The sequence below is a fragment of the Trematomus bernacchii genome, unplaced genomic scaffold (genome assembly GCF_902827165.1).
Source record: "Trematomus bernacchii unplaced genomic scaffold, fTreBer1.1, whole genome shotgun sequence".
Lineage (NCBI taxonomy): Eukaryota > Metazoa > Chordata > Actinopteri > Perciformes > Nototheniidae > Trematomus > Trematomus bernacchii.
This window is the reverse complement of record NW_022988098.1, coordinates 10,531,913-10,552,639: the sequence shown is the minus strand read 5'-3', so window position 1 is coordinate 10,552,639 and position 20,727 is coordinate 10,531,913. Positions and strand designations below refer to the sequence as shown.

General features: G+C 45.2%; 2 protein-coding genes across 2 annotated transcripts in view; one reads left to right on the top strand and one right to left on the bottom strand.

The window, feature by feature from the left end:
• The window catches only part of LOC117475663 (nuclear factor 7, brain-like), an 863,632-nt gene that overhangs the window by 227,176 nt on the left and 615,729 nt on the right, over positions 1-20,727 (top strand). The window lies entirely within an intron of this gene.
• On the bottom strand, positions 12,662-20,722 carry LOC117475389 (odorant receptor 131-2-like). Its single transcript, XM_034121535.1, has 4 exons — positions 20,577-20,722; positions 18,263-18,403; positions 17,716-17,980; positions 12,662-13,066 (listed from the first exon to the last, which is right to left on the bottom strand). The coding sequence occupies exons 1-4, from the start codon at positions 20,720-20,722 to the stop codon at positions 12,662-12,664; spliced, it is 957 nt and encodes a 318-aa protein (XP_033977426.1).

Sequence of the window (20,727 nt, the reverse complement as noted above, 5' to 3'; positions counted from 1 at the left end):
TTTCCTTTTATTTCTTCCACAATATAATGTGGAGCTGATCCTGCTGAACAAAAAAGCGTAAGTATGATAAACCACCCCTTGTGTGTTATGTAGCTTTTTCTGCATGTAAACGGTCTGCAAAGTCACAAACCCTCAAAGTACACCCTGTAGCGAGTACAACTCTAACACAGAAAATACCTGTCTATGCTGCCCCAGTACGCCTCGTTGGAGATTTTTCTTTTTCCATTGTTTTCTTCCGGGAACCAAGTGACGTAACGACGACCCAATGGACCAATTGGTCCACATGGACCAATCTGTGGAGCTCCTCACCCACCAGGATCTCTTGACGTCACTATCAAACGCAATGGGGGGACCTTTAGCGTCGATTTTCAACTATCAGGGAGTCCCATTGACTTGCATAGAGCTTTTCTCAGCCGCAGCTGCGTGGATCTCCACTCACAGTTTGCCACACACTCACGTGTGTGTGCCCAGGCTGAGTTTCGCGGTGTCTCGCTGTCTCGCAGACCCCACGCAGCAACCAGGAAACGACACCAGTAATACAGCTCACACTGTCGGCTCCTCGAGTCTCAAAGGGTGGACCAGCGAGCACCGCAACGTCCCGCCGAACACGGCAGGCAGACCCCACACAGCATTCTCACCTGTTTGTCATTACTGGTGTCATTTTCTGGTTGCCATCAAACGCCATTGTAAAACATAAACACTGATGTTCCGCTGTAACGGTGGTTGACTCATCAGAACAGAGTGGGCGACCTGACCAATCAGAGCACAGTGGGCTCATTGACGTGATGTGGCAAGATGGCGGCTGGCATTTTGGGCGCAGTGGCAGCGATCTATCTGTGCATGGTTGCTCTGAATCTCGGGCCTCTGTTTGGCTACACCACTCATCTTGCCCCCTTGGTAAAACAACACGCGGGGGATACATCCTTATTTGCACCAGCAACATGGCTGAATATCAAGCACTTCGGCCATGGTCGGCAAGTAATATACAGTACATTCATCTGGCACTCCTGGCAGACTCTCTCCAACACAAAAAAGGGACACAAACGAAAAAAGGAGAATATTGGGCTATTGGCTCTACTGTGTCTCTTGCTCTCGAGAGATATCCACCCGTGTCCGGGTCCCGGCGTCGCTTCCATCGACCTGACAGCTGGCGGCCCGGCCGCCGAGCTCCACACGCCGCCGGCCGGTTTCCGAAGAGGCTGGCTAGCTGGACAGCTAGCACCACCAGCGGGTCTCTGCGGTCTCGCGCTGACGGCTGCCGACCTAGCAGCAGGACCTCTACCCACACCGTCGGAGGACTGCGGGTCCACACCGAGGCCTGGTAGCGAGTAGAAGAGATCCACACACAACCATCTAACTCCAGAAGAGGCTGGATAGCTCCCACACCACCGGAGAGCTGCAGGTCCACGCCGGCTGGCTTCGGACGATGCGGGCTAGCGGAACAGCTAGGTCTTCCAACGGGTCTCTAAAAACCTGCAACAACATTTTATGGATGTAGTGAAAATGATTCATTGGGGGGACACTCTGTCCTCTGAAGATATTGGTGAAAACAGTGATCTCTTTACATCTCAAATTAATGATACAATGTCTTCCTTCTCAATGAGAGGGTGCCTTAGGGACAGGAAGGAACATCATCTTCCCTGGCTAAATCTACAGTGTAGGAATTTAATGAAATCTAGAGACCAACTATTAAAGCAGAGCTTGAAATCCGGACTATCCACTGACCAAAGCAAACTTTTTCATCAATATAATTGAAAGTGCGAAAGGTAACGGTAAAAAAGTTTGGCAAATCTTAAATAAACTATTAGGTAAACATAAGAAACAGGAAAATAATGCTCTAGAATTAAAAATCAATGATGCCCTGATAAAAGACCTGGCAGTATTAGCCAACTCTCTAAATGAGTATTTTATAAATAGTGCTCTGCACATTACAAAGCTCTTCCCGCCATCTGAGGTCTCACCTAGCCCGATTGTGGATACACATCCAGTTTTTGACCTGTCAAAACTAATCACCAAACATTTAGACAAAGGTTTCGCTCCACTCCACCCAATGCAGTTTGGTTTTCGTGCTCACCACTCCACTGAGACAGCTAACTGTGTCTTTGTGGAAAAGGTTAAATGTATGTTGGACACAATTCCATATGTAGGTGCTGTCTTCCTTGATCTCAGTAAGGCTTTTGACACTGTTAACCACCAAGTGCTCCTTACAAAGCTGACGTATTTCAATTTTTCGGCAGATTCAATACAGTGGGTTAAGTCTTACTTATCGAACAGAAAACAGTGTGTTTTGGTCAACGGTACCAAATCCCCCTACCTTGTGAACCCTGTTGGGGTTCCACAAGGTTCCATTCTTGGACCATTACTGTTTTCTCTGTACATTAATGACTTGCCTAATGTATGTCCTGAGTGTATTTGTGCAAATGTATGCCGATGATGCGTTCATCTTTGTACATGGGAAAAACACTGAAATTATCTCATCCTGTCTCTCAAATGCTTTGGACAAGGTTCAACACTGGCTGAACAATATTTGCTTACAGTTAAATGCAAAAAAAACAGTATGCATGATGTTCAGTAAACGACCAGTCAAAATCGAAGGATCCAATGTGTTTTTAAACGGAGCAGAAATAGAACTAGTCTCCCAGTTCAAGTATCTTGGAGTCATACTGGACTCGAACTTGACTTTTAAGAAACATATTAAGAAAGTATCCAATACCATTCAATTCAACTTGCAACATTTTAAACAAATTAGACCTTCTTAACTGTCAATGCTGCAAAGTCATACCTCCACTGTATGATTCTATCCCATATTGAATACTGTTTGACAAACTGGTCGTTTGCTTGTGCCACAAACCTGAAACCCATAGAACAGCTGTACAAGAGAGCTATCAAGGTTTTTGACAGAAAGCCAAATTCATACCACCACTGTGCCATCCTTGAAAAACACAATTTCTTGAGTTTTGACAATTTTAAGTCTTTTAAAAGTATGTGTTTTTTTTATAAATGTTTACATGGACTGGCCCCCCCTCCCTTAGGGGAATTCATCCACAAAAAACACACTGGACGCTGCACTAGGTCAGAAACCAGAGGAGACTGTGAAGTCCACCATAGACGGACCACTTTTGGACAAAATGTCCTCTCTGTTAACCTGTTAAGCACCAAGCCTGTTTTTCATGTTTCAGGCTCGAAAATGACATGCCCAAAACAAATGACTACAACTTAACTTCTAAAAGGATTATATGAATAATTTCTTTTATCAAAGCAAGGTTACATCTGTGAGTTGGATGTAGAAGTGTCAGAATCAATATAGATGTTTTTTATTTTAAAGAAAATTCAGATTTTACATAGTAAAAAACTGTAAATTATAGTGTCCGTCCAAAAATTATTTTGTACTTATAGTGAAAACTACCCTTGGATGATGGGTTAGTAGACTAAAAGCTTTAGGAATCCAAAGTACAACATATAATAAGTACCCTGTATCAAGATTGATGCAAAACAAGTGACATTTGACCTTTTTAGAGAGGTTTAGCCAAAACCACTCCACCTCTGAGGTGATTTGGGTGAAAATGTTTTTTTCCCCATATCTCTGGCCCCCCTTGGTCGATTTTGATGGTTGACACCTCTTTCTGACCGTTAGAGCCAATAGAATCGAATGGGGGAGGCCCCCACACACACTCGTTGTGAAAACAAACGGTGGGGGCTTCCCGCATGCAGGTTTGCACCAGAGTGAAGCGATCTCTCGCTCTGACATTTGGAAACGAAAAAGCAGTTTTATTGCTTATGGATTATCAGAAATCATTTCAAAGAGGACACAGACACATTGATTTAACCTATGGATTAACTGCAGCATCGTTTTTTTATCTTTTTAATGCCATTGAAGACCAGTTTTGACCAAGGTAAGCCATGTTAGCGTTTCTAGCTACCTAGCGCCACTTGTTTTGATGTACGCTTTTGTTTATAGCGTCGCAAATGTTTATCACTGAGTGTTGAGGTTTTTTACAAAGAGTCTGTGTCTCCAGGAGATGCTAATCGAGGGGTTGGCTGTGCATATAGGATAAGTAATAAGAGAGTTATGAGTGAGTTTAGGTGCAGTCATAGGTTACATTTTTTCGCTCGTGGCTAATTCAGAGGCTGAGTGTTAGCATTGTGGGTTTTTTTTGGAAAAAAAAATTAAAAAGATCAGTTAGCTGAGTTTCTTCCCGTTAAAAAAAGGAAATAGGGAAGGGGGGGGGCAGGACAAGCCGTTTAGGACAGAGAGTGAATACACATACTATACAGAGATGCTGTATGAGAAAACCAATGTGATTTTGGAACATTGAACAATGTAAATCTATTCTAGTAGACCTCAACAATGGAATTATGATCAGTAGAAATGGCCATGACATGTACCTTTAATGGTTAATTGCAGCCTTGATTTAAACAAGCAAATCCCAGGTCTTGATTGACTTCTTGCACTATTTTTATTTTTACATTTGTTTTATTGTTTTATGTCTTATTATATATTATGTTGCATTGTTGGAGGAGCTTGGGACTTGAGTTTTTCATTGCCACATCTCCACTGTAGCTGTGCATCTGACAATAAAGCTTTGAATCTTTGAATGTACAGTCTCTCTCAGTGTATCGCCTGTTTGGACGTTCTCCTCGGTCGTACTTTCATCCTCTCCTCCACTGTCCTGCATCCTTTAAAGCAGAAATGCATCCGGATGTTTCCGCGGAACTTCTTGTCTCTGAGGCCGTAGATGAGAGGGCTGAGAAGACGAGGAAGAACGTTGGTGAAGAGGAAGGTGCTGAAGAAGATGTCTGTTCTCTTGTGGGGCCAATTGGTGACGAGGATGAGGTTGATGAAGGGCGAGATGAAGGACAGCAGGCAGAGGAGCAGCTGGACCCCGTGGAGCAGGATGGTGTTTCGGGCGTTTCTCATCGAGGCTCGACTCACACCTGAAACCCCCCGAGCTGCGAGGAGCACGTTCAGATAGGTGAAGACCACCGTGAGGAAGACGAAGGAGAACATGAGCACCTGAGGAGGAAGAGGGGAGTACTTATTAACAGAGATGGCAAAAGTACACACATCCTTTACTCAAGTAGAAGTACAGATACTCATGTTTAAAAATAGTCTGGTAAAAGTAGAAGTACTGACTAAACTTCTTTACTCAAGTAAAAGTAAAGAACAAAGGGCTTCGAAATGTACTTAAGTAAAAAGTAACCATAACTACCAGCTGTTTTAAAGAGTACCTGACCTCCCTTTATATTAATAGAACAATAATGTCATTGTTAGCTAATGAATGTTTCCATGCTGAACAACGGCAACATGACAACGTTTTCATTGGTCCCTCTTCTTTAGAGAAGACCAGGAAATGATGGATACACGGATCGTGTTCAAATCAATAGGCACGCAATGACTCTAAATAATAATGATCACGCCACCAAACACAGATTAAAAATGTTTTGAAAATGTAACAAGTAGAAAGTACAGGTATTTGTGTTAAAAATGTAAGAGGTAACAGTAAAAAGTCTACAAAGTAACAGGGGGTTTGTTATTGTAACCCTAGTTATATAAGCACAGGCGGAGCCCTCTACTGGACTCTATGGGTACTACTCTCAACCATGCTATGCGAGCATTCACACACTGAGTTTGTATAAACGTAGCCGGCCAATCAGGGCGAGCCTACCTGAATGCGCATGCAGGCACACAGTATATAAGGCGGTCACGCCTCCTGATCCTGTCATCTTACACCCTCTTAAGCCAGCGGCATAGGAAAGACAGGGCCCCAGGTAGAGGGCTCCGCCTGTGCTTATATAGCTAGGGTTACAATACGTAACACACAGGCTCCGCCCTCTACTATCGAGCCTCGATGAGAAACGCCCGAAACACCATCCTGCTCCACGGGATCCAGCTGCTCCTCTGCCTGCTGTCCTTCATCTCGCCCTTCATCAACCTCATCCTCGTCACCAATTGGCCCCACAAGAGAACAGACAATTACTGGAACTAGTGCAGCCGGTGGAGAGAGCCCCCTGTCACAGTCTGCAAACTGCCTGAAGCAGGGATGCCTGTCTGCTCTCTGACAGGGTGGCACGTAGTCTGCCTGCATCGAGCAAAATCCCCAGATACTCCACCTGCTGGTGAGGTATGGGACTGCTCTTCTTCCAATTGACCGCAATCCCCACTTGGATCAATTGGGCTGGGTTTGCCCCTTCCCTGGACCTGGCCATGACTATGAGGTCGTAAAAGAAAACCCTCATGCCATGGTTGCGAAGCGGCTGAAGCGCTGTGGCCACACATTTGCTGAACATGCGTGGGGATAGGGAGTAGCCTAACGGTAGTCTGTTGTACTCGTAGGCTACCCCCTGGAAGGCAAAACGCGAATACTTTCTGTGCTTTGGAGCAATATCGATATGAAAGTAAGCGTCCTTCAGGTCGATGGTTGTGAACCAATCGCCCGGCTGCACTAGTTCCAGTAATTGTTTTACATATGGAACTTTTTGCAGGCAATGTGCTGATTCAGGCTGCGAAGATCCAGAATGGGTCTGAACTCTCCTGTCTTCTTGGAAACCAGGAAGTACATGGAGTAAAGCCCCTTTTCACTTTCCTGAGAGTGCACAACAGACACAGCCTGTTTTTTGCAACAGGGCCTGAATCTCTGTTGAAAGGAAACCTAACTCCTCCTGGGATGATATATGTGCCTCTCTTATGCCCCTGAATGGAGGAGGGACGCAGCAAAACTGGAGTGAGTACCCCAGTTTCAGTGTCCTGTCCATCCATTCTGTCAGTACACAGCTGAGCTTCCATTCCTCATAAAACTGTGTTAGGGGACCTGCAAGCAGCTGCGGAGTCGCAGCTAAGAAGCTGTAGTACTCTCTGGTGGCCCATTCCGCCACCAAACCTTCCATAAAAAGAAGATTGGCCCATGGGGGGCTGACACAGAAAGGGCCGATTTTCTACTGAGGTCCTTGAACGCACCGCTGCACGCTCTCGGGGGGCCGCGCGCCCCGTCATAATGCCGTCTTCACACAGACGGTGAAATGCATCAATCGGAGCTATTACACTAGGTGAGGTGTGTTTTCTGACAACAACACGCCGGCCATAATGTCCCTGCACCCGCATAGCGCTTTGACAGCACTTCCTGTGGATTATCACACTCACATGTGCGCGCCCACTGGCTGCCTTCTTCACTGGAGTTACAACTGGGGCGGCGAGTGGGGAATTGTGTCTCATAATGGGTGCCCAATTAACATCGTATGAAAAGGATCTTGCCGATTTCAACGAGACATTTATGGGGAAATGTGGAATTGTTGAGAGAGATGACTCTTACTCTGGGATAAATGCAATCATTTTTATTGAATGCATTTTTCACACACATATCACTCTAGAACTAGGGTTACAATACGTAACCCACCGTTCTTGCAACAGGGCCTGAATCTCTGTTGAAAGGAAACCTATCTCCTCCTAGGATGATAGATTTGCCTCTCTTATGCCCCTGAATGGAGGAGGGACGCTGCAAAACTGGAGTGAGTAACTCAGTCTCAGTGTCCTGTCCATCCACTTTGTCAGTACACAGCTGAGCTTCCATTCCCCATAAAACTGTGTTAGGGGACATGCAAGCAGCTGTGGAGCCGCAGCTAAGAAGCTGTAGTACTCTCTGGTGGCCTCATCACCGTTCCCATCAACATCCCTTAACACCTGCATTGAGGAGATAAAGGCTTGGATGCAACAAAACTTCCTGCAGCTTAATAGCTCGAAAACAGAAGCTATTTTAGTTGGCACACCAAACCAGGTCCAGTCATCCCCCATAACCCACATTACCTTTTCTGGCCAAAACATACCCCTCTCCACAGCAGTTACCAACCTGGGGGTAAGATTTGACAGACATCTGACCTTTGACACCCACATCAAACACCTGTGCAAAACCTCCTTCTACCACCTCAGGAACATTGAAAACTCCGTCCCACACTCTCCCTGTCAGAGGCTGAACAACTGGTCCATGCCTTCGTCTCCTCAAGGCTTGATTACTGCAACGCTCTCCTCATCGGGACTCCTAGCGGGAGCCTTCAGAAGCACCAATATGTACAGAACAGTGCCGCTAGGATCCTGATGAGGGTAAGAAAAAACAACCACATCACACCCGTTCTTCATTCCCTCCACTGGCTTCCTGTCTCATTCAGGATCGAATACAAGATCGCACTACTGACCCATCAATGCATCCACAGGAATGCTCCTCCATACCTGAAGGAACTTCTCACATCACAAACCTCCACACACAACCTCCGCTCCACAACCAACCATCGGCTACGCCCCCCCGAGGACCAAACTCCGCACAATGGGGGATCGGGCTTTCTGTGCAGCTGCTCCTTGCCTGTGGAATTCCCTCCCAGACCACCTGAGGACTCCACAGACCACTGACGCCTTCAAGAAAGGCCTAAAAACCTTTCTTTTTAAAAAAGCCTTAAATTAAACTTTTGTTTCTTTTGTTTGTTTTTATTATGCCTCCTGTAGCACCTTGGGATTGCTGTTAGCAATGAAAGGCGCTTTACAATTCGAATTTATCATTATTATTATTATTACTCCGTTGCCAAACCTTCCTTAAAAGGACCTTTGGCCCATGGGGGGCTGACACAGAAAGTGCCGATTTTCTACTGAGTTCCTTGAACGCACCGCGGCACGCTCTCGTGGGGCCGCGGCTCCCTCATAATGCCGTCTCTTTGAAACGGACATTGTGGGGAAATGTGGAATTGTGGAGAGAGATGACTCTTACTCTGGGATAAATGCAATCGTTTTTACTGAATGCATTTTTCACACACACATCACTCTAGAACTAGGGTTACAATACGTAACCCACGTTCTTCTGCGGAGGTCCTTGAACGCACCGCGGCCACTCTGGTGGTTCTCTGCCCAGCCTGCTGCCTGCTGGGAGCAGATGGGCTGCCACGCTCCGCCGCCATGGTCATCACCAGGGGGAAGTCCTGGCGGACAGACCTGGGCGGTGGACTTCCATGGACGCCGGACCCGGAAGTGCCCGACAACGAGAAGTCCTCATCATCCTCCTCCCCGGCAAAACGGAGCCATCCGCCCCGCTGGAATGGCGAACGTGGATGGCACCGCCTCGGCCATATTCTGGTCCACCAAACACTCGAAGCAGAGGTGGTGGGGATCGGCGCCCGCTATTAAGCCAGGGCACGAAGGACAGGCCCGGGTCTCTAGAAGTGGCGACTCCATGAAGGTATGATAACTTCTTTCTTCTTCTTTCAAACGTTTTACTATCTCTGAGGTGTTGTCCTGCTCGCTGAAGAGAAAAGGATGACAGGATCAGGAGGCGTGGCCGCCTTATATACTGCGTGCCTGCGCGCGCATTCAGGTAGGCTCGCCCTGATTGGCCGGCTACGTTTATACAAACTCAGTGTGTGAATGCTCGCATAGCATGGTTGAGAGTAGTACCCATAGAGCCCAGTAGAGGGCGGAGCCTGTGTGAGATATAACTAAAGCTATTCAATAAATGTCTTCCAACGGGTCTCTAAAAACCTGCAACAACATTTTATGGATGTAGTGAAAATGATTCATTGGGGGGACACTCTGTCCTCTGAAGATATTGGTGAAAACAGTGATCTCTTTACATCTCAAATTAATGATACAATGTCTTCCTTCTCAATGAGAGGGTGCCTTAGGGACAGGAAGGAACATCATCTTCCCTGGCTAAATCTACAGTGTAGGAATTTAATGAAATCTAGAGACCAACTATTAAAGCAGAGCTTGAAATCCGGACTATCCACTGACAGACAGAAATGACAGGCCAAAGCAAACTTTTTCATCAATATAATTGAAAGTGCGAAAGGTAACGGTAAAAAAGTTTGGCAAATCTTAAATAAACTATTAGGTAAACATAAGAAACAGGAAAATAATGCTCTAGAATTAAAAATCAATGATGCCCTGATAAAAGACCTGGCAGTATTAGCCAATTCTCTAAATGAGTATTTTATAAATAGTGCTCTGCACATTACAAAGCTCTTCCCGCCATCTGAGGTCTCACCTAGCCCGATTGTGGATACACATCCAGTTTTTGACCTGTCAAAACTAATCACCAAACATTTAGACAAAGGTTTCGCTCCACTCCACCCTATGCAGTTTGGTTTTCGTGCTCACCACTCCACTGAGACAGCTAACTGTGTCTTTGTGGAAAAGGTTAAATGTATGTTGGACACAATTCCATATGTAGGTGCTGTCTTCCTTGATCTCAGTAAGGCTTTTGACACTGTTAACCACCAAGTGCTCCTTACAAAGCTGACGTATTTCAATTTTTCGGCAGATTCAATACAGTGGGTTAAGTCTTACTTATCGAACAGAAAACAGTGTGTTTTGGTCAACGGTACCAAATCCCCCTACCTTGTGAACCCTGTTGGGGTTCCACAAGGTTCCATTCTTGGACCATTACTGTTTTCTCTGTACATTAATGACTTGCCTAATGTATGTCCTGAGTGTATTTGTGCAAATGTATGCCGATGATGCGTTCATCTTTGTACATGGGAAAAACACTGAAATTATCTCATCCTGTCTCTCAAATGCTTTGGACAAGGTTCAACACTGGCTGAACAATATTTGCTTACAGTTAAATGCAAAAAAAACAGTATGCATGATGTTCAGTAAACGACCAGTCAAAATCGAAGGATCCAATGTGTTTTTAAAACGGAGCAGAAATAGAACTAGTCTCCCAGTTCAAGTATCTTGGAGTCATACTGGACTCGAACTTGACTTTTAAGAAACATATTAAGAAAGTATCCAATACCATTCAATTCAACTTGCAACATTTTAAACAAATTAGACCTTCTTAACTGTCAATGCTGCAAAGTCATACCTCCACTGTATGATTCTATCCCATATTGAATACTGTTTGACAAACTGGTCGTTTGCTTGTGCCACAAACCTGAAACCCATAGAACAGCTGTACAAGAGAGCTATCAAGGTTTTTGACAGAAAGCCAAATTCATACCACCACTGTGCCATCCTTGAAAAACACAATTTCTTGAGTTTTGACAATTTTAAGTCTTTTAAAAGTATGTGTTTTTTTTATAAATGTTTACATGGACTGGCCCCCCCCTCCCTTAGGGGAATTCATCCACAAAAAACACACTGGACGCTGCACTAGGTCAGAAACCAGAGGAGACTGTGAAGTCCACCATAGACGGACCACTTTTGGACAAAATGTCCTCTCTGTTAACCTGTTAAGCACCAAGCCTGTTTTTCATGTTTCAGGCTCGAAAATGACATGCCCAAAACAAATGACTACAACTTAACTTCTAAAAGGGTTATATGAATAATTTCTTTTATCAAAGCAAGGTTACATCTGTGAGTTGGATGTAGAAGTGTCAGAATCAATATAGATGTTTTTTATTTTAAAGAAAATTCAGATTTTACATAGTAAAAAACTGTAAATTATAGTGTCCGTCCAAAAATTATTTTGTACTTATAGTGAAAACTACCCTTGGATGATGGGTTAGTAGACTAAAAGCTTTAGGAATCCAAAGTACAACATATAATAAGTACCCTGTATCAAGATTGATGCAAAACAAGTGACATTTGACCTTTTTAGAGAGGTTTAGCCAAAACCACTCCACCTCTGAGGTGATTTGGGTGAAAATGTTTTTTTTTCCATATCTCTGGCCCCCCTTGGTCGATTTTGATGGTTGACACCTCTTTCTGACCGTGAGAGCCAATAGAATCGAATGGGGGAGGCCCCCACACACACTCGTTGTGAAAACAAACGGTGGGGGCTTCCCGCATGCAGGTTTGCACCAGAGTGAAGCGATCTCTCGCTCTGACATTTGGAAACGAAAAAGCAGTTTTATTGCTTATGGATTATCAGAAATCATTTCAAAGAGGACACAGACACATTGATTTAACCTATGGATTAACTGCAGCATCGTTTTTTAATCTTTTTAATGCCATTGAAGACCAGTTTTGACCAAGGTAAGCCATGTTAGCGTTTCTAGCTACCTAGCGCTACTTGTTTTGATGTACGCTTTCGTTTATAGCGTCGCAAATGTTTATCACTGAGTGTTGAGGTTTTTTACAAAGAGTCTGTGTCTCCAGGAGATGCTAATCGAGGGGTTGGCTGTGCATATAGGATAAGTAATAAGAGAGTTATGAGTGAGTTTAGGTGCAGTGATAGGTTACATTTTTTCGCTCGTGGCTAATTCAGAGGCTGAGTGTTAGCATTGTGGGTTTTTTTTGGAAAAAAAAATTAAAAAGATCAGTTAGCTGAGTTTCTTCCCGTTAAAAAAAGGAAATAGGGAAGGGGGGGGGGCAGGACAAGCCGTTTAGGACAGAGAGTGAATACACATACTATACAGAGATGCTGTATGAGAAAACCAATGTGATTTTGGAACATTGAACAATGTAAATCTATTCTAGTAGACCTCAACAATGGAATTATGATCAGTATAAATGGCCATGACCTTTAATGGTTGATTGCAGCCTTGATTTAAACAAGCAAATCCCAGGTCTTGATTGACTTCTTGCACTATTTTTATTTTTACATTTGTTTTATTGTTTTATGTCTTATTATATATTATGTTGCATTGTTGGAGGAGCTTGGGACTTGAGTTTTTCATTGCCACATCTCCACTGTAGCTGTGCATCTGACAATAAAGCTTTGAATCTTTGAATGTACAGTCTCTCTCAGTGTATCGCCTGTTTGGACGTTCTCCTCGGTCGTACTTTCATCCTCTCCTCCACTGTCCTGCATCCTTTAAAGCAGAAATGCATCCGGATGTTTCCGCGGAACTTCTTGTCTCTGAGGCCGTAGATGAGAGGGCTGAGAAGACGAGGAAGAACGTTGGTGAAGAGGAAGGTGCTGAAGAAGATGTCTGTTCTCTTGTGGGGCCAATTGGTGACGAGGATGAGGTTGATGAAGGGCGAGATGAAGGACAGCAGGCAGAGGAGCAGCTGGACCCCGTGGAGCAGGATGGTGTTTCGGGCGTTTCTCATCGAGGCTCGACTCACACCTGAAACCCCCCGAGCTGCGAGGAGCACGTTCAGATAGGTGAAGACCACCGTGAGGAAGACGAAGGAGAACATGAGCACCTGAGGAGGAAGAGGGGAGTACTTATTAACAGAGATGGCAAAAGTACACACATCCTTTACTCAAGTAGAAGTACAGATACTCATGTTTAAAAATAGTCTGGTAAAAGTAGAAGTACTGACTAAACTTCTTTACTCAAGTAAAAGTAAAGAACTAAGGGCTTCGAAATGTACTTAAGTAAAAAGTAACCATAACTACCAGCTGTTTTAAAGAGTACCTGACCTCCCTTTATATTAATAGAACAATAATGTCATTGTTAGCTAATGAATGTTTCCATGCTGAACAACGGCAACATGACAACGTTTTCATTGGTCCCTCTTCTTTAGAGAAGACCAGGAAATGATGGATACACGGATCGTGTTCAAATCAATAGGCACGCAATGACTCTAAATAATAATGATCACGCCACCAAACACAGATTAAAAATGTTTTGAAAATGTAACAAGTAGAAAGTACAGGTATTTGTGTTAAAAATGTAAGAGGTAACAGTAAAAAGTCTACAAAGTAACAGGGGGTTTGTTATTGTAACCCTAGTTATATAAGCACAGGCGGAGCCCTCTACTGGACTCTATGGGTACTACTCTCAACCATGCTATGCGAGCATTCACACACTGAGTTTGTATAAATGTAGCCGGCCAATCAGGGCGAGCCTACCTGAATGCGCATGCAGGCACACAGTATATAAGGCGGTCACGCCTCCTGATCCTGTCATCTTACACCCTCTTAAGCCAGCGGCATAGGAAAGACAGGGCCCCAGGTAGAGGGCTCCGCCTGTGCTTATATAGCTAGGGTTACAATACGTAACCCCCCGTTATATCTCACACAGGCTCCGCCCTCTACTATCGAGCCTCGATGAGAAACGCCCGAAACACCATCCTGCTCCACGGGATCCAGCTGCTCCTCTGCCTGCTGTCCTTCATCTCGCCCTTCATCAACCTCATCCTCGTCACCAATTGGCCCCACAAGAGAACAGACAATTACTGGAACTAGTGCAGCCGGTGGAGAGAGCCCCCTGTCACAGTCTGCAAACTGCCTGAAGCAGGGATGCCTGTCTGCTCTCTGACAGGGTGGCACGTAGTCTGCCTGCATCGAGCAAAATCCCCAGATACTCCACCTGCTGGTGAGGTATGGGACTGCTCTTCTTCCAATTGACCGCAATCCCCACTTGGATCAATTGGGCTGGGTTTGCCCCTTCCCTGGACCTGGCCATGACTATGAGGTCGTAAAAGAAAACCCTCATGCCATGGTTGCGAAGCGGCTGAAGCGCTGTGGCCACACATTTGCTGAACGTGCGTGGGGATAGGGAGTAGCCTAACGGTCGTCTGTTGTACTCGTAGGCTATCCCCTGGAAGGCAAAACGCGAATACTTTCTGTGCTTTGGAGCAATATCGATATGAAAGTAAGCGTCCTTCAGGTCGATGGTTGTGAACCAATCGCCCGGCTGCACTAGTTCCAGTAATTGTTTTACATATGGAACTTTTTGCAGGCAATGTGCTGATTCAGGCTGCGAAGATCCAGGGTCTGAACTCTCCTGTCTTCTTGGAAACCAGGAAGTACATGGAGTAAAGCCCCTTTTCACTTTCCTGAGAGTGCACAACAGACACAGCCTGTTTTTTGCAACAGGGCCTGAATCTCTGTTGAAAGGAAACCTAACTCCTCCTGGGATGATATATGTGCCTCTCTTATGCCCCTGAATGGAGGAGGGACGTAGCAAAACTGGAGTGAGTACCCCAGTTTCAGTGTCCTGTCCATCCATTCTGTCAGTACACAGCTGAGCTTCCATTCCTCATAAAACTGTGTTAGGGGACCTGCAAGCAGCTGCGGAGTCGCAGCTAAGAAGCTGTAGTACTCTCTGGTGGCCCATTCCGCCGCCAAACCTTCCATAAAAAGAAGATTGGCCCATGGGGGGCTGACACAGAAAGGGCCGATTTTCTACTGAGGTCCTTGAACGCACCGCTGCACGCTCTCGGGGGGCCGCGCGCCCCGTCATAATGCCGTCTTCACACAGACGGTGAAATGCATCAATCGGAGCTATTACACTAGGTGAGGTGTGTTTTCTGACAACAACACGCCGGCCATAATGTCCCTGCACCCGCATAGCGCTTTGACAGCACTTCCTGTGGATTATCACACTCACATGTGCGCGCCCACTGGCTGCCTTCTTCACTGGAGTTACAACTGGGGCGGCGAGTGGGGAATTGTGTCTCATAATGGGTGCCCAATTAACATCGTGTGAAAAGGATCTTGCCGATTTCAACGAGACATTTATGGGGAAATGTGGAATTGTTGAGAGAGATGACTCTTACTCTGGGATAAATGCAATCATTTTTATTGAATACATTTTTCACACACATATCACTCTAGAACTAGGGTTACAATACGTAACCCACCATTCTTGCAACAGGGCCTGAATTTCTGTTGAAAGGAAACCTATCTCCTCCTAGGATGATAGATTTGCCTCTCTTATGCCCCTGAATGGAGGAGGGACGCTGCAAAACTGGAGTGAGTAACTCAGTCTCAGTGTCCTGTCCATCCACTTTGTCAGTACACAGCTGAGCTTCCATTCCCCATAAAACTGTGTTAGGGGACATGCAAGCAGCTGTGGAGCCGCAGCTAAGAAGCTGTAGTACTCTCTGGTGGCCTCATCACCGTTCCCATCAACATCCCTTAACACCTGCATTGAGGAGATAAAGGCTTGGATGCAACAAAACTTCCGGCAGCTTAAAAGCTCCAAAACAGAAGCTATTTTAGTTGGCACACCAAACCAGGTCCAGTCATCCCCCATAACCCACATTACCTTTTCTGGCCAAAACATACCCCTCTCCACAGCAGTTACCAACCTGGGTGTAAGATTTGACAGACATCTGACCTTTGACACCCACATCAAACACCTGTGCAAAACCTCCTTCTACCACCTCAGGAACATTGAAAACTCTGTCCCACACTCTCCCTGTCAGATGCTGAACAACTGGTCCATGCCTTCGTCTCCTCAAGGCTTGATTACTGCAACGCTCTCCTCATCGGGACTCCTAGCGGGAGCCTTCAGAAGCACCAATATGTACAGAACAGTGCCGCTAGGATCCTGATGAGGGTAAGAAAAAACAACCACATCACACCCGTTCTTCATTCCCTCCACTGGCTTCCTGTCTCATTCAGGATCGAATACAAGATCGCACTACTGACCCATCAATGAATCCACGGGAATAATCACACAACCTCCGCTCCACAACCAACCATCGGCTACGCCCCCCCGAGGACCAAACTCCGCACAATGGGGGATCGGGCTTTCTGTGCAGCTGCTCCTTGCCTGTGGAATTCCCTCCCAGACCACCTGAGGACTCCACAGACCACTGACGCCTTCAAGAAAGGCCTAAAAACCTTTCTTTTTAAAAAAGCCTTAAATTAAACTTTTGTTTCTTTTGTTTGTTTTTATTATGCCTCCTGTAGCACCTTGGGATTGCTGTTAGCAATGAAAGGCGCTTTACAATTCGAATTTGTTATTATTATTATTATTACTCCGTTGCCAAACCTTCCTTAAAAGGACGTTTGGCCCATGGGGGGCTGACACAGAAAGTGCCGATTTTCTACTGAGTTCCTTGAACGCACCGCAGCACGCTCTCGTGGGGCCGCGGCTCCCTCATAATGCCGTCTCTTTGAAACGGACATTGTGGGGAAATGTGGAATTGTGGAGAGAGATGACTCTTACTCTGGGATAAATGCAATCGTTTTTACTGAATGCATTTTTCACACACACATCACTCTAGAACTAGGGTTACAATACGTAACCCACGTTCTTCTGCGGAGGTCCTTGAACGCACCGCGGCCACTCTGGTGGTTCTCTGCCCAGCCTGCTGCCTGCTGGGAGCAGATGGGCTGCCACGCTCCGCCGCCATGGTCATCACCAGGGGGAAGTCCTGGCGGACAGACCTGGGCGGTGGACTTCCATGGACGCCGGACCCGGAAGTGCCCGACAACGAGAAGTCCTCATCATCCTCCTCCCCGGCAAAACGGAGCCATCCGCCCCGCTGGAATGGCAAACGTGGATGGCACCGCCTCGGCCATATTCTGGTCCACCAAACACTCGAAGCAGAGGTGGTGGGGATCGGCGCCCGCTATTAAGCCAGGGCACGAAGGACAGGCCCGGGTCTCTAGAAGTGGCGACTCCATGAAGGTATGATAACTTCTTTCTTCTTCTTTCAAACGTTTTACTATCTCTGAGGTGTTGTCCTGCTCGCTGAAGAGAAAAGGATGACAGGATCAGGAGGCGTGGCCGCCTTATATACTGCGTGCCTGCGCGCGCATTCAGGTAGGCTCGCCCTGATTGGCCGGCTACGTTTATACAAACTCAGTGTGTGAATGCTCGCATAGCATGGTTGAGAGTAGTACCCATAGAGCCCAGTAGAGGGCGGAGCCTGTGTGAGATATAACTAAAGCTATTCAATAAATGTAGTGGAGTAAAAGTACACCATATACCTCTGAACTGTAGTCGAGTAGAAGTACAAAGCAGAACAAATGTAAATACTCAAGTGAAGTACCTCAAAAGTGTGTTTAAATACTTGACTGAATGTACTTAGTTACTTTACACCACTGCCTGAGGGAAAGGCGTGACAAACACAAATATCAGAGAGAAATTCAACGAGATAACAAATACCTCCACCACCAGACTGAGGGTCTCGTGGTACGGTGTGTTGTAGACGAAGGTGGCGTGACAGAGGACCGTCTTTGAGAAGACAGACAGAGGCTGAGTGATGAGGATGATGATGATGTCTGTGAAGGCAGGGATGAAGGACACGAGCCAGATGAGAGCGATGAGGAGGTGGGCTCTCTGCACCGTGCAGATCTGGACGTGATGAAGAGGAAGACACACGGCGATGTAACGCTCCAACGCCATGCCAGCCAGATTCAGAGGGCTGTTCCTGGAGAGAGAAACACACACACACACACACACACACACACACACACACACACACACACACACACACACACACACACACACACACACACACACACACACACACACACACACACACACACACACACACACACACACACTTTGATCTGATTGATAGATAGATAGATAGATAGATAGATAAATAGATAGATAGATAAATAGATAGATACTTTATTGATCCCAAATTGGGAAATTCTACTTTTACTCAAGTACAAGACGTATTGTAGACACCTATTGTAACTAACACCTGTTGGTGGTGATTAAGACGACCAGCATGATCCAGCAAGGGATGAATCCTGGGTTGGCGGTGTAGGTGGCGATCACTAGCCCCAGAGAAACTGTCAGCATGATCATGTCGTTAATCACCAGGTGGATGTACAGCACATATCTGCAGGAGAGGAAGAGGAAGAGGAGGAGAACATGAGGAAGACTACGAGAAAAACCAGAAACATATGTAAACAGGAAAGAGATGGGAGCGTCATGTTGAAGACGTCCTCAAAACCTGGTTAAAGTCACTGATTTGGTGGTTATAATAAAAACATGAACAAAGTGATGCAATATTTTGTGAGTTTCGGAAAAAACAATACCTATCTTTTAGTTTTTTCAATCAGATTTGACTTTTGTAATTCTAGCATACTGCTACTGGGACATTTGAAACACCCCTATGTACCACCTCAAATAGTTCATACATAAGTAAGGTTTAATCTATATCTGTCATTGTGATGAAATAGCAGGTTAAAACAGGATGAACAATCATGCAAACAAGAAGTAGAACAACAGCTTTGAACTACAGTCTAGTCCTAAGAAAGTCCTCTGTACAAATAGGTGTTATTTTATATATAACAGGTTTGTATTTTACATGGAGCAAAATGATGTGCAATGCTTTACTGACACTGTAGAGGGCAGAAAGTAACAGTTAAAGAGTGAGAGTAAAATAAGTCAGCAGTCACTGGTAAGAGAAAGCAAAGCTACAAATCTAAATTAGTGCAGATTTAAACCGGAGCAGCTTCATGTTTCAGTGTCAATAATGCCTCCGATAAGTTGGAATTAACAGGCAATGTTTTGTTTTAGTAAAGCTTTTCAGATTTCACAATATAAATACTTTTGTCTAACGTTCGCACTGTTATGGCCCGTCCACACGGCAGCGTGCGTTGAAGCTTCAACGCAGCTTCCCATTCACTTTGAATGGGGTGACGTCACGCTTTGCCGAACTGCATTGTGGTTCCGTCGCTTCGCTTTGTCCCGTTGCTCGCTTCAAGAGTTGAGAAAGATTCAACTTTTCAAGCTTCGACGGAAGCGTCAGCCAATCAAATCATATGCCAGTACAACCTCTAGCCTATCAAACCGCGTGCTTGTGTGTCCGGGGCGGGAGATTCATGTGATTGGTTGTTGGTCGAGTTTCAGACATGCCCGCCGGCAAGCTTCAACGCACGCTGCCGTGTGGACGCTGCATTACGGTACGTCCACTCGGCAGCATCGCGTTGAAGCTTGCCGGTGGGCGTGTCTGGTGCACGACCAACAACCATTTCAATTGGATTGAGATTAGTTTAACATGAATCTCCCGCCCCGGACACACAAGCACGCGGTTTGATTGGCTAGCGTTTGTACTGGCATAGGATTTGATTGGCTGACGCTTCCGTCGAAGCTTGAAAAGTTGAACTTTTCTCAACTTTCGAAGCGAGCAACGGAGGCAAAGCGACGCGACGGAACCACAATGCAGTTCGGCAAAGCTTGACGTCATCCCATTCAAAGTGAATGGGAAGCGTCTCCGTTGAAGCACGCTACCGTGTGGACGTACCGTTAGAATATTAGCTGAACATACCATGGACTGACAATTGACAGTTTAAATATCTTGATTCTAACCCCTGCTGAGACTGCAAAGGGCCCAAAAAACGCTTTTCTGGAAACTCAATCCAATTTAAATCTGAATTATCTACTCTCATGGATCACTGTGACTAAAACAACATTTGATAAGGGCTGCACAATTAATGTATATGTTATGCACTATATGAACAAGTGCAATACTCAAATCGCAGGATGCAGAATATTTGTAAAAGGCTAAATATGTTTTTAAATAGTGATAATAATACATGTTATTTATATAGCGCTTTTCCTGGTGCTCAACGTGCTTTACAAGCAACATACAAATACAAAGTTTAACGAAGAACCGTTAAGCTGCAGAGATATCAGAGCCCTTCATATCCTGCAGAAATGATCAATCCCTCCAATTATTGTGAATAATATCGCAGTTGCAATATCAGTCAAATAATCGCAGGTAGTTATTTTTTCCTAATTGTGCAGCTCACGTTTTTATCATTTAATATTTCTTGTTTTAGGTCTACAACCTTTCCATATGTTAAAAGGACATTTGCTGTCACCTAAACACAGTTTCAGTCTCTTTTAATTTACTTATCTTTAGAGCAAAGCATTAAAACAACAGCTGATTCCAACCTTTTTTACAAACGTGTAAGTACCACACTGTCCATTTAGACATTTAAGCAGATCTGAATATCAAGTACAATCTGTTTTACTGTGACTATGTTCACATATTTGTTTATCACCTGGGGTCTCGCTGGAAGTCCTTGCTCTTGAAGTATGTGTAGACAAAAGCTCCATTGATGCAGATGATGGTGAATACCAGGACAAAGGTGATGAAGTTCTTTGTGAAAGCTTCGTTATAGCTGTCGAAACGTCTGCTGGAGTTCATATTGT